The sequence below is a fragment of the Cyprinodon tularosa genome, unplaced genomic scaffold (assembly GCF_016077235.1).
Source record: "Cyprinodon tularosa strain WSP-4 unplaced genomic scaffold, ASM1607723v1 ctg299, whole genome shotgun sequence".
Lineage (NCBI taxonomy): Eukaryota > Metazoa > Chordata > Actinopteri > Cyprinodontiformes > Cyprinodontidae > Cyprinodon > Cyprinodon tularosa.
In genome coordinates, this window is record NW_024039006.1 from 351,855 (window position 1) to 365,515 (window position 13,661).

The 13,661-nt window shown below is 37.9% G+C and overlaps 1 protein-coding gene across 2 annotated transcripts in view; it reads right to left on the minus strand.

The window, feature by feature from the left end:
- LOC119787458 (phosphofurin acidic cluster sorting protein 1-like) overlaps positions 1-13,661 on the minus strand; it is an 88,782-nt gene that overhangs the window by 25,260 nt on the left and 49,861 nt on the right. For both annotated transcript variants that reach the window (XM_038291333.1, XM_038291332.1), the window contains exons 2-6: positions 11,933-12,020; positions 9,477-9,566; positions 8,668-8,793; positions 1,061-1,205; positions 892-983 (exon numbers count right to left, since the gene is read on the minus strand). In XM_038291333.1, coding sequence (XP_038147261.1) covers positions 892-983; positions 1,061-1,205; positions 8,668-8,793; positions 9,477-9,566; positions 11,933-12,020 — 541 coding nt within the window. The remainder of the gene's footprint in view (positions 1-891; positions 984-1,060; positions 1,206-8,667; positions 8,794-9,476; positions 9,567-11,932; positions 12,021-13,661) is intronic.

The window sequence follows — 13,661 nt, forward strand, 5'->3', positions numbered from 1 at the left end:
CAATTGTGCAAGCGTGAATATAAGAAAAGCCCAAATCAGCCCAAAAAGGTAGTCCTGAATGCGGAGCTTCATCTTGTCCTTTGGGAAAAGCTGACTAAATGCCTTAATAAGGGCAGTCATGTAGTAATGATCATAATGATTCAATATAACCACCAAATCATGGACTACTCTACTAATTAGAGTTATGCTTTTATGTAGGGATGCCCCTGCTAAAAAAAAAACAACAACCAAAAAAACAGTCCACAAACGATGAAAGCCTGAGGGGAAAAAAATAAATGGATATCCTTTAAATGTACGCATGTTTAGGTTGAAAGAAAAACATATAGAAGGTGCTGCAGCTTAAAGTCTATATAGGGCACAGACCTGTAAACTGTAAACAAACGTTTTGATAAAATGGTGACCTGTGGATGAGTCAGCAATGATTGCTCAACCATGTCCATCAAATCTCTTTCTATTTTTCTTATCCTCCATTGTTAAGGAGGAACCAGTAGTTTTACCTCAGGTGCAGCGTTTAACGCCTGAATTGCCCTTTAGGTAAAGCTTTTTTCTCAGCTTATCTTCCCCTCTGCGCTGCAGGACTGCCCCACCCTCCCTCCATTCATCCCTTTTTCAGCTGCACAGCTTCTCTCCATCCCTCCACTTTGAGAGTCTTATCTCCCTCTGCTGTCTGTCTGCTCCCCTCAGCGTTCCTCCCCGAAAAACACAGCTTCCTCTGCCTTTGTTAAACCACTTTGTTTAGCTCTAAAATCCAGTGAGGACCCATTTTTAGAGCCATCTGTGCGCTTATTCTACATTTGTACATACAAATGATAAGTTCAAGCAGCTATTGCAAGCAGCATAATGGCTCCAATGGATCAGTGAGTTATTATTTAAATCTTTGTTCAAACACACCTGCCCATGAATGGGGTCATCACTGCCCTCCTGTTCAGATGAGTAGCTCTCCTCCTCTTCTTCTGAGTAATTGTCGATGTCAGGAGAACGATCTGGAGAAAACAGAGAAGACTGTAACAACATCTGACAATATAATAATTAAAAAATGTATATTTCAAAGCTCCCATACCAGACATCTTAGCCTTGGGGCCCTCGTGATCGATGGGCTGGCTGGACAGGGAGTAAACTCGGACCTCGGCGACGGGAACAGAAGCGTCTTTCAGCTGGCTGTGGAGCCCTAAAACCTGGGCTCCCTCACTGGGGTGCTGCATCACCTGCAGGGGGGAAAAACCACAAGGTTTTAATCAAATAATAGCTGGTGCTTCCAGAATTTATCAAATGAAACCTTTTTTTATATATATATTTGGTCTAAAATAGCAGCGCAGTTATAAATACATTTTCGGTAGTAACATTTTTCTATTATAGTGTTATTCCAGTTTTGGAAAGTCTTCACACCTTCTCCCATATTTTGTCGTATTGCGAACGCAAACTTAAAACTGATGTCATGCAGTTTTTATGTGATAGAAAATCTAAAAAAAAAAGTGAATAACTGTGAAGTTGAAGGAAAAGAAGGAACTTGTTTCTGTTCCTAAAATTTAACTTCTAGGAACAGAAGTGGACATTTGTATTCAAACCCCGTCTGTAGCTAAGAGATAAGAGATCCATGGCAACTTTAGAGGAGCTGCAGACTAGGGGTATGGGAAAAAATCGTTTTGGCGATAAATCATGATTTTCAGCTCCCTGTTATAATAACGATCTTTCAGGTCCTAATATCGATTTTTTTTTTTTAAACTAAACGTTTAACCTAAATCGATGAGGGAAAATGGCAGATGGAGCTGTGGAGCCCTTTGTCTGTACGATGCAGTGACATATCTAGTTGAGGCAGTCACAGTGGAAAACATGAACCGACTCAAACCTCAAACATGGATACCAAAATAACTAAACGATCGATATCTTCTCATGAACATTTCTACACATTTAATTTTGATAGCTGGGAAAAATATCGCAATAGACAGCGATACTGCAATATCATGATAATATTGTATCGTGACCCAAATATCGTTTTGCAACATCCATGCTAATACTCACCCCTACTGCAGACAGCGATCGTTATCATTGCGGTAACGAAATGATGGAAATTAGAATTAAAAGACTTTTTCATTAAAAAACTAGAGTTTGCAAAAATGTGAAAACTAGCCGAATTCTAAGAGAGTATGTGCTTAGTTTTAGTTTGTGTCTTTTTTTATAATTAATTAATATGAGGTCTAGTTTCTGGATGCTGTTTTGATTTTTTTTACTGCAGTTGGGTCCTTAACTTTTATTTATTTATTTTTTTTGGTTTTGTCCCCAGTATGTAAGTCATATTATATTAAAGAATATAAACTATGACTGAAACAAATATAAACTAATCTGAAACTAAGCTTTTTCAAAAAGTAAAAGCTAAACTAAACTAGCTAACAAATACTAATAACAAATTAAAACTAAAATAGAATAAAAAATTTGAAGACAATACTAAATAAAAATAAAAATTGATGAAAAACTTTAACGATGCAATTTAAAAAGCTGCCCTTAATGGAGGAATGGTGAGAAGAAATGCATAATAATATTCAACGAGCAGCTTTGTGGAGCACATATATCCTGCACGCTCTAAATGCACCAGATTAATGCATGACCTCTAAATGCATTGAATGAGGTGTGCGGCTGCAGAAACAGAGGACCTGATGACAGTCAGGGGACACACATAAGAGATGAAAGAATAAAGGTTCAGGAAAACTAAAGACAAGCAGCAAAGCGTAACCAAAGAGGGGGGAATATAAATAAGCTATGCATAGATTTTCTGCATGTCTGCAGCCGACAGCGGCATTTTCTGTGAAAAAACAAAAATGACATCCAGCCTCTCTCAGCAGTCTGGTTGCTCTAACAGAGCTAATGAAGTCTGAGCAGCTTATTATGGAGACAGCCGTGGCCACAGATTAAAGAGAGACATCACTGCTCTGCATCCATCCTCTGGCTGGGCTCAGGTTGAGCTGCTGGCCTTTCAATGTTTCCAATGCTGCCGGGAGAAGCTTGCTGCTAATTTTACCCAGTTTCCACTCAGAAAGCAAATTATGCTAAGCTGAAAAACAGCGCAGAAGGAAAACATGCATTCTTAATGGAAAAGGCTCCCGATGATGCCACTGATTTGTTTTTGTTCTTTTTTTTTATTTTATTCACCATCAAGACGCCGGAGCCGATAGTGGATTTACTGCAAATTCATTCTTTTAAAGAAACGACAGCAGAGCTTTTTAAAAATCCATTTCATTTCAGCTGATTTAATGTATGACACTTAACTGCAGCATGTGATGAATTCTCTCCAGAAAAACGCTTTTTTTATTTTAGCTAAAATTGCAGCATTTAAAATATCTGTTGTTGCACATTGCTGATGTAGAGCAGCCTGAGCTTCTCATAGCTTCTGTGTGAAGATTTATTAGAACAATGCTGGAAGCTCATCAAAACTGTTTGCATAGTAATAATCTTTATAAATGATTTGAATTACTTTCAAGCAAAAAGTGATTTAAAGAGGGCAGACAATCGCAGCTCATTAAGGTCATAGCATTTCTGTAATGATGTTCTAATTTATTTTTCCTTTCATCCAATGAGCACTTTTCATTGTTTTCTTCATATGTATCGACATTTGGGCCAAAAAATATATATTGACCAATTATTTGAAATTGGGAAAATTGATAAAATCGTGTTAGTAGAACTTTGATATATGATTTGATTCTTTAAATAATCTTGTAATCCATTTTCTTTTCTGTTTGATTAGAAACTACTTCTTCTAAGGAGGGAACAGCAGTAAACCTTTCTTTCTCTAATGCAGCGGCCACAAACTAGTGGACTCAGGACCACCGGACGTTTTATGTAGTAAAATGAATCTTTGGTGGTTTCGATCAAAATTTTCTTCGCACAATTTTCATCAGGGACAGCTTCTACAGCCCAGCTCTGTCTCCTCAGGTGCTCTCCACAACCATTCCATTGCCAGATTGCTTGTTGAAAAATTCTGGAAGGTTGAATATAAAAACGGGGAATTCAAAGACGAGTGGACGACGGATATGCATTTGTTCTCCCAGGACACGCTACAGGACCAATCTGTTTAAGCTGCTGTGACTCTGTGGCGATTGTAAAAAGTGGAAAAAAACATAAAGCATAAAAGTTTGAGGAAATTTTATCAGAATGAGGTTAAAACCACAAAAATAAACAAACTCAGGCTTCTGTTAAATTATTCCAGTTTTCTGAGCCCTAAAGTTTTACATTTTTCCTGCTACTTTGTGCTGCAACTGGATTCAGCTTAAGTAAAATAAAGAACTACAGAACCAGGGTTGTATTTTAGAAGTTGCTTTTAAAAAGGACTTTCATTATGTATGATGTTGCTGTTCAATTTTGCAAATGATTAAATGTTATCTCTTAGTGAGAATGCTCAATATTTAAGAAAATTGTTCTTTAAAGATCAGGAAGTTAAGTATTTATTAAGATATATTTAATACATCCTTGTAACGAAGAAAAGCACCAAAAAGCTTAATAAAATGTTTAAGTTGCCTCAATAGTTTCACATTTTTTCCAATAATTTGTGCAACATCCATTGGTTAAGGAACCCATAGAGGGAGTGAATTGAGGTATTGGACCCTCCTAAAATCTAGCTGAATACCCCTGCTCAAATGTTTTGATCAATAAAACATGGAAATGGTGAAAATCAGACCAAAAAAGCCTTATTGGTACATTTCTATCTTTCTTTAATATTAATATTTTACATGAAATAGTCTCACTTGTTATATTTGAGGAATTAAGGATGTGAAGAAGGAGGTTTGGCTTGTTTAGTATAACAACCAGTGGTTATTAGCGAATCAAACATATTGATGGAAAAATGCAGGAATGCGTTTTACCAATGGCGCACTTTTCTAACTTAGTGTCTTTAGCTGATGGCTATAACCAGCTTTTACGGTTAGCCCAAAGCTATCTTTTATTTTTTAATAATCTTATAGACATGAGTTTATATTTGAATAAGTTTAACCTGATGCAGAATACCAATCCATAACTGTGTTTGATTAAACACCTGCTTTCATGAAACAAATTAACTTAATTGTAACTGAAATTGATTCATAGCACTAAGGTAAAAATTAACATATTGCATTTTTTAATATGTTAAAAAGAATTTGCAAAGCAAACTGATTCGTTTCAAACAGTTAAAGGCACACTATGCAAAATTTTTCAGTTAATTAATGTGTTCCATAACGTTTTGGATGATTAAATGAGTCATTTCAGGTTGAACAAAGGTATTCTCGGCCGCCCTGGTGGTCTCTGGGGGAAATACTGCACTTGCAATTGCAGGAGCACCGACCCGCACCCACAGGCTCAGAAGTCTCACGAGAGTCGGTCTTGCTTTACGGCGAGAACTGCTACACGCCCCCAGTTAAAAGCATGCTCGTTGCTAGCACAGTGGCGATCTTTGTGCAGTGCTGCTTTCACACCGGATGCAGCAAAAGCAGCAAAATCGCGTCTGCTGCTTCATTTTTGCTGCTTGTACCAGTTAGTTCTGACGCGCGGCTGAAGCAGCTTTGCTGCTCTGGCTGCGGTGCAAAAGTGTGTCTGACGCACGTTGGGCGGAGCTTCACTATCCTTTCTCTGCCTTGCAGCTATATTTGCTGTGATCAGTGGGAATAAAGTAGTTTTAATATGTTTTTAAGTGAGAAAATACACCTGAAAGCGTAATCAGTGCAGTCAGTTCATTCAGATTATCATCCTGCCTTCCAATATTTTTTCTGTCGGAGCCGCTCAGACCCCCACATAGCAGCGGTGCGCCGACAGTAGGGATCCCTTCATCAGCAGCCTCTGGCCTGGTCGCCTCCTCGCGGTTCACCGCCGCGGCTGGTAGGTGTTTTTCATCTAAATAATCCAAACTGCAGGCAGCAGGATAATAAAAGCCAACATATTCTGCCGGCAGATTTCTGCATTTTCAGTTAATTTAGGAGTCAATAAACTGTTAAAGAGGAGTGATCATAGCGCTCTGAACATCAGTGCTGTGTCTCTCTCCCTGCCAGCTCCCACATCAGCTTCTCTGATTGGTTGATGCGGCGCGTCGAGCAGCAAAAATTTAATTTTTCCATCTCGAGCAGCAACGCGTTTGCGGCGCGTCACGCGCGTCAGATGCTTAGTCATTCGTTGCGTTCGCCTGTCTGCTAAGCTCAAAACAACCGCGCCTGGCTTGACGGAGAAACCAGGTGAACAGCCGTGCATATTTACGACAGTGCACTTTTACTTTCGCCCTCTGGGGGGAGCCTCGCTGGAAAATCAACACCGGTTGCATAGTGTACCTTTAAATTTACTTTCAGTTTAGATAAATTCATTTTCAAGCTAAGCCATTTATTTCAACTTCTGATGGCACACGTTTCTGCTCATACTCTCCATTGTAGCTTAATGGTGGAAGAAGCTAAAAGACTGGAGAACAGGGCAGAGGTCTACATATTGACTCACAAATGCATGCCACACTTTTCAGATGGGTTTTCCATGTAGAACAGCTTCAAACCCAGATATTCTTCTTATTCCACTTCACCATTTTGCTTTATTTTTGGAAAATCCCCATAAAAAAGGAGTTGGTGGTGTCGGCCAAACAAAATGTGGAAACATTCTACAGGCTGTGAATAAATCAACTTTAGACCTTTCTCTGTGGCTCCTGACCTTTGCAGCTGACTTGTCTTCATGCAGAAAATGTGCCTTTATTTTCTATGCGGTAGCGGCCTGAGGCAGAAGAGTAGAGTAACCCATTTTAGATAGGGAAGGCCTTTCCTCCAAGCTGACAGTGTGATTAAGGGTGGCATGTACTATCTTAGCTTATCCTACACTTGCCTTGTCTAATTTTAGAGCATGTAAACATCCAGAGGACCATATAAGGTACCAGATAAAGTTGGCATTCTTGCTCTTTTTATCTGCACTTTGGGTTTTTATTATTCTTATTAAAGAAATCCCATTCAGTTAATATGTTTTACTTTATTTTTTACACACAGTGTCTGAAAGCAACCAGACATTTATAGCAAATAATAATGAACCTCCAACAGGTACACTCACACACACACCAGGTCGACCCAAAATGAATCCACTCTGCAGGATGGAGACTACAGCCGCAGCGTTTGGCAGAAGAGGCTGAAATCTAATTGGAAGTTTGATGTATGGTGACATTTGTTGGGGCCATAAAGAGACAGCCAGACCCAAGATTGAAAACCAGAGGATTTTTAGAGCACTAGCTTAAATTGAGTTACGATCAAGGTTAACATTAAATATGTTTCAAGGAAGCTTGTAGTAATTGAAATTCTCTCATGGTGGGAAGTACCGTCATGAAAGATGAAAGTAGAGTCTAGACGAAAACAAAAGGATTGACCGAGGCTACGATGGTATGTAATGATGAAATGTATTATTAGAGTTTATTTAAGTATAACCCTTAACAGCTTGATGTGACCTTCCATTTCTGGATTTAAATATCCAGATCTTATTGTTCAGATTCACGATGGGGACTTAGAAAAGAAAAATCTCAAGCCTGGCCCTATTTCGAGAATAAAGTCACAAAATTACGAGAATAAAGTCATAATGAGAATTAAGTCGTAACAGTATGAGAATAAAGTCGTAACACTAGGAGAATTAAGTCATACAATTCCGAGAATAAAGTTGTTACACTTTGAGAATAAAGTAATAAAATACTGAGAATATTACAACTCCTACAAGAAGCAATTTCTTCCCCAAAATGAGGAATGTGGAGCACCATGCGAAGTTATACTTTGGCTCAGGTTTCACAAATAAGGAAATCTTTTAGCACCAGCATCAAACTGGGGAGGATGTCAAAGTAGACTCAGGTTGCTGTTTTTTGGAGCTGGTCGGCCGTTATCTGCTGGTCAGAGGTCGAAGCTTTCTTTCTGAAACGGGTTGTGGTATAATGACTTCATTCTCTTAATATTACGACTTTATTCTCGCAAAGTTACGACTTTATTCTCGCAATGTTACGACTTTATTCTCGCAATGTTACGACTTTATTCTCGCAATGTTACGACTTTATTCTTGTAATATTACCTTATTCTCAAAATACAATATATATATATATATATATATATATATATATATATATATATATATATATATTTATATAGCCTGGCCCTCATACTCCGTCGTACATATCAGATATGGTCAGATTGACAAATCTATGACAAGTCAAAGTATGGCTCCATTTTTCAGAAACTGAGAAATGCTTGTATTTTTTTTTTTCAATCTTTTCCAGATTAGGTGAACAAATAACATCATAAACGTTGATTTTCCCAGATTAAGTAAAAACCCCGCCTCAAATGCTATTGTTTGCCTTCCTACTGGTCGGCATGGTAATACCGTAATGATATTTGTCTGCGGCTCTACAGCAGCCCAATATCCCCTTTATTATCAGTAGGGAAGCGAACGTTTAGAAAATACTTCTAAGTGAAAATGGGGTAGAAAATGCAGCGGGGTAGAAAATAGTAACTCTAAGACTGTAATAGAATATATGGGTAAAAAAATACAGCTCTATAATAATGGACAGAGGGAAAAATCCACAGCATTTCTGCACCGCCTCCTCCTGAATGATGCAAACTGACAGTTTTCAGTTTGAACTATTTTCTCAGCATACCTCATGCGCAAAGAATTTAAAATAAAGGACTGCAAGAGAATAAGTATCCACCCCTATGATACCTCTGCCATGTTGATGAGGCCCAGAGCCAGAGTCTTATAACCCAGGATGGTCCGGTTTTTGTATCTCTTCCGCCTCTGCAGCATGATCTGAAGCTTGTTGGCATCCCTCTTTAGGAAGTGTGGGTACTGCAGGTAGAAATACACACACAAGACAACTTACAGGTAAGAAAACAATGCTAGATGGGTGCAGAGTGATCAAAACAACCACGCTGGTTTCAAAGGTCCTGAATAATTAGCTGGATCTTAATGACTTGCTGCAGGAGGGATTATCACCCCCAGATACTTTTCCAAGTTCTCCCCGAGCAACAAATCGCTTAGTCACATCCGAACAGGGCATAACCCATCATTAAGAGACTCACCGGGTGCAGAATAATTGGAACAAACTGGCTCCTGGAACAATGTTGAAAGCCATGACAAGTCTCTGCTGCTTACTTTTAATAGGCTGCTCCACTGCGGTGTTGCTGTAGCCAGTTTAATGTATAATGTATAATGTCTGGCTCAGTGTAGACGCAGCAATCCACAGAGACAAACTCTCTGACCTTTTAGCAGCGTTAGGTATTAGCAGAATAAGGATAGGATGATTTGGAGCAGAAGAAACACTAGAAGGATGGAGATTAACTGTCCTCTGAATGAGTGGACAGAATATACGTTGGAGAAAAAAAATGGGTATAATCCTCAATAAAACGACTCAGGATCTGTCTATAGGTCGGAAAAAATCAGGAGGATGGTCCCACTACCAGCAGGGGCTACTTGTTTTCACCAATTAATAGTGAGTTTACAGCTACAGTTAGGGCTGGAAGTTTCTGTACCTGCAGGGAGAAGGTGAGCTGTAAGTCAGTCTCTGTCAGTCCTGCTGAGGAAAGCAGGATCTCATTGGAGCGCAAGATCCGTTTGGAGCCCTGGTGAGGAGACAGAGAGGAGATAGGAGGTGTAAATCGAAAGGAAAAATACAAGCACTAGTGCTGCAAGCTAACCAGAAAGAGTATTTATCTCTATTCAGTGAAATGCAGATGAGAGAAGCTATGCTGAAGAAAAGTGGTCGACAAGATCATGACAAAGATCTATATATCTGCTTGTCTAGCGACCATCGATCATCACTGCTGTTCAAGGTGCATGTTGGGAAAATTCGAGTCCACTACTTTTTCTTCCACTAGATGTTTAAACACTCATTTAAAATGGCGTAACCACTATATAGTGCTCTATGAGCCACAGCCTATGAGTTCATTTTTTAGACATTCAGATAGAAAATGACGGGTATCAACAACGGTTTGGCAAGAAGAAGCCTTATAAATCTATACACACAAAACTTGTTTACACTTAGCAAATCAATCCAAAAAAAAAAGAAAATTAAAAACAATCCAATGAACTTCCCAAAGTCGAATGGATTGTTTTTAATTTTCTTTCTTTTTGGAATGACTATGACCTGGGTGACTGAGGATCTCCGGCACATTAGCAAATCAGTATCACTACTATGATCTTCATCAGATATCAGTGGGAATATATGTGATAAAGCAATGCAAAGTTAAATGTAATTGATAAGTGGAAGAAAAAATTAGCATCATTTTCCAAATTATTTTCCAAATCCTTACAAAATATTAATTTACGGACCCCAAATGCCTGCCACACTGTTCAGATTTTCAAATAAAAGCTTTGGAAAACACACAATCCACTACTCTGTGTTTGCTGAGCTTCTAGTAAAAGACAGAAGTATTATAACACAACGCATTATATTATGTGGAGGAACGGGTTTTCAAAGCCTTTTAATTTAACATTTCTGACATCATGTATGTTAAATTTAAATAATTGAAATTATAGGCTGGTCAATTTAAGAAGGGGCAGCAGCCCTGCTGGAGCTCAGCAATTTTAAATAACCCATCTTTGGCAGAGTGTCAGAGAGTGTCTGAGCTTTTAAACATCATCCCATGAAGTGTATCCAGATCCAATAACCGTCCTCGAAAAACAGTGAAGAACTTTGCTGTGGTAAAAACGGAGGAAGACAGACTACTTTCTGGTTTGTTATCCAATATGTAAACCTCCGCTAGGAACCTATTTTATTCCCCTCACGCAATAGAATCATATCTCTAGGCTTTAAGTCCTATAATTGTATGCTCCTGAATAAACTTGCAGATATAACTTCTAAATTTAAACTAAGTTACCTAAGGAGGACCCTATTTTATTTAGATCGGAGAAAGCCATGACTACAGTTAATGTTCAGTTTTCATCTGCTGTGAAGTTGGCCTGTGAAAAACACGCTTCTTATCCACCAGCTTTAATTCATAAAGGCAACATATCACCTGATTTAAGCACTAAACAAATTACAAATAAATACAAAAGAAATCTAAAAGTCCCATCAGCATAAAATAAAAAACAGTGGAAATAATTAGAATAACGGTAATTAATTATGAATGTAATAATTTAACCATAAAATTCAAATGACACAATTTGCAGAAAAATAATACATTTACACTATACGATAACTATATACAGAACTTTACACAACTGAATACAGACCGATTACTGACCTCTAGTGGTCACTACATTTACTACAGCGATAAATACCCTTAGCTTTATTTTCCGAGATTCTCTCCCAGCTCTAATAACAATAATTTTAACCTGTTTTAGTTTTTCCATTTTAAGAGTTAATAGTAATACGTAGTTTTATTTTCGTTATATTGAGGATGAATATTTTCGTGGCGCCTCTTAAGGCCACAGTACCGTCAGTGTTTGGCCATATCGCCCAATGGCTCAGCTGGTAATAATCGTCATTAGTGGAGTCCATCAAAGGGTTAACACAGAGACCCATTCCAACGATGAAAATGAATGTAAACATTTCTACGTTCAATGTAAAACGCAAATATCCGATATATCCGAGGATAGTGGAGAACATATTGAAAAACATGCAGACATTACATTTTTAGTTTTGGGTGAATCTGTTGGTTCCTACAATTTCACAACAAAACATAAATTAAAATTTATTTAACAAGGTGACCAAAGACAATAAAATATTACCTTAATTTAAATAGAGGGCCTTTCTTTATTTGAGATTAAATATACACACTCAAACCTTTTCTTTTCCACACCTATCTTTAAATTTTCCAGCCTTTTCCACTTCTCAAATTTCTGATCATCCTGGATTTTTCAACGTTTCATTGGGATGCTCTAGTTAATCCACTACAAACTATATTTTCAAAACTTTGTGAGAGAAACTTTTTTTTTTGGTTCGTTTCCTAATTTCCTGTCAGTTGTGACAAAGCTGTGTCTTTACCTGCAGCTTGACTGCGATGACCACCGAGGTGAGATCTTTGTCCAGCTCCTTCAGCATAATGAGTTTCTTCAGGGTCAGGTTGAAGAGCCTGTAGAAAATGAAAAACAAGGAGAGGAAAGTCAGATCCAATATTGGGTGCGCTCCTGGTGGCTTAGCGCAGGTTCACAGCACAAAGTAAAAAGATCAATAACCCAAAAGCAATCCATTTGTTCCCCACAGAGCTGCTCTTTGAAGAGGTTCTTTTGCAGGAGAGATCAACCAATGCGACGCCAATATATCAGCGTCCTCCTTAGATTCCTGCCTGGCTTATTGCTTTATTCAGACCAGGAGGCATTTTCTGACTGGAAAAATAACGCTGACCTTTAAAGTAGAAAATGATTGACAAAAAGTTAGATACTTTTAACATGAGCAATGAATTCCTTGAAACATATTAGGTGAATTATTATAGTATAATCCTCAATGGGAGAAACTCTTAATGGCAAATATTGCTATTAATGTGAAAAAAGGCGTCTAATATTTCTTATATCTTACTTAATATTTCTAATATATCTTAGTTAAGACTTGGCTTAAGTATAAAACAATGTTTGCTAAACGTTAGCGAGGTCTTAAAATCCCTTGAACATAAAACAAAAACAATAATCCACATTACATTTCATAACTTTTTAATAAATGTTTTTAATAAAACCACACAATATAACGTATAACGGTAAAACAGATTTAATTTTACAGCCTAGAGCGGGACATCTTTGCACCTGGGCTGATTTGCAAAGACAGACAGATATATGATAGCCTCGTGAGACCATCCTGATCTCGCGAGCTTTCAAGGTTTCACTCGCAGATCAGTCTGGAGACTCTCCGTTAAAGAAAATTTGGAACCGTTCACCAAACGAACGTCCAATCAGCGTTGGCTTTGAGGCGGTGTGATGCAACGAGAAGCGCGACAGTTCAGTCTAAAGAACATGGCGGCTTCAGCCGATGAAACTAGCGTTAGCGTGGCTATCGTGCAAGTTTTATCGGAATTACAGAGTGTTTCTTCACTGAAAGAAGAGCAAAACACTGCTCTGGAGGCTTTTCTCAGAGGGAAAGATGTTTTTGCTCTTCTCCCGACTGGTTTCGGCAAGAGTTTGATCTATCAATTGGCTCTGTTAGTACGTCATATGCTTCGTTGATCTGATTGGTTTATTTGGCCCGTCTATCACCAACATAGGCCAATCAGCTAACCAGTGTTTTCGCCCCTTCCCAAAATTACTTCAACGGAATGTTTCCAGATGGATATGCGGAGCAAATACATCTGGCGGAGTCAGGTTAGATATATGAAGTAAGAATCAACCGGATGTAGATCTGGACTTTGACTAGACCAGCGCTCTTCAAGCTTTACAATCCAAAAAGCCATTTTTGACTTTAGTCCAGCTAATCAAAGTTGTTTAGAGCTTCAAACACAACATGACTTTAAAAAAAGAAAAAAAAAGAAAAATATTAATTATATATAGTGCATACAGGTTTGTGCTTAAAAAAAAAAACAATGTGTAAATTCCAATTTTTTAATTGAGGAAAAAAATGTAATATATACGGTAATAAATATATTTTCAGTGGGTAGCTAAAAAAATAAAAAATAAAAAAATCCGTAAAAAAAGATCATTATTCCCCACTTAAAAAGATAAAAAATATATATATTTCTGTTAGGCTTAAAGTCAATTTAGTTTGGTATTTTAATCAAATTAATCAGTTC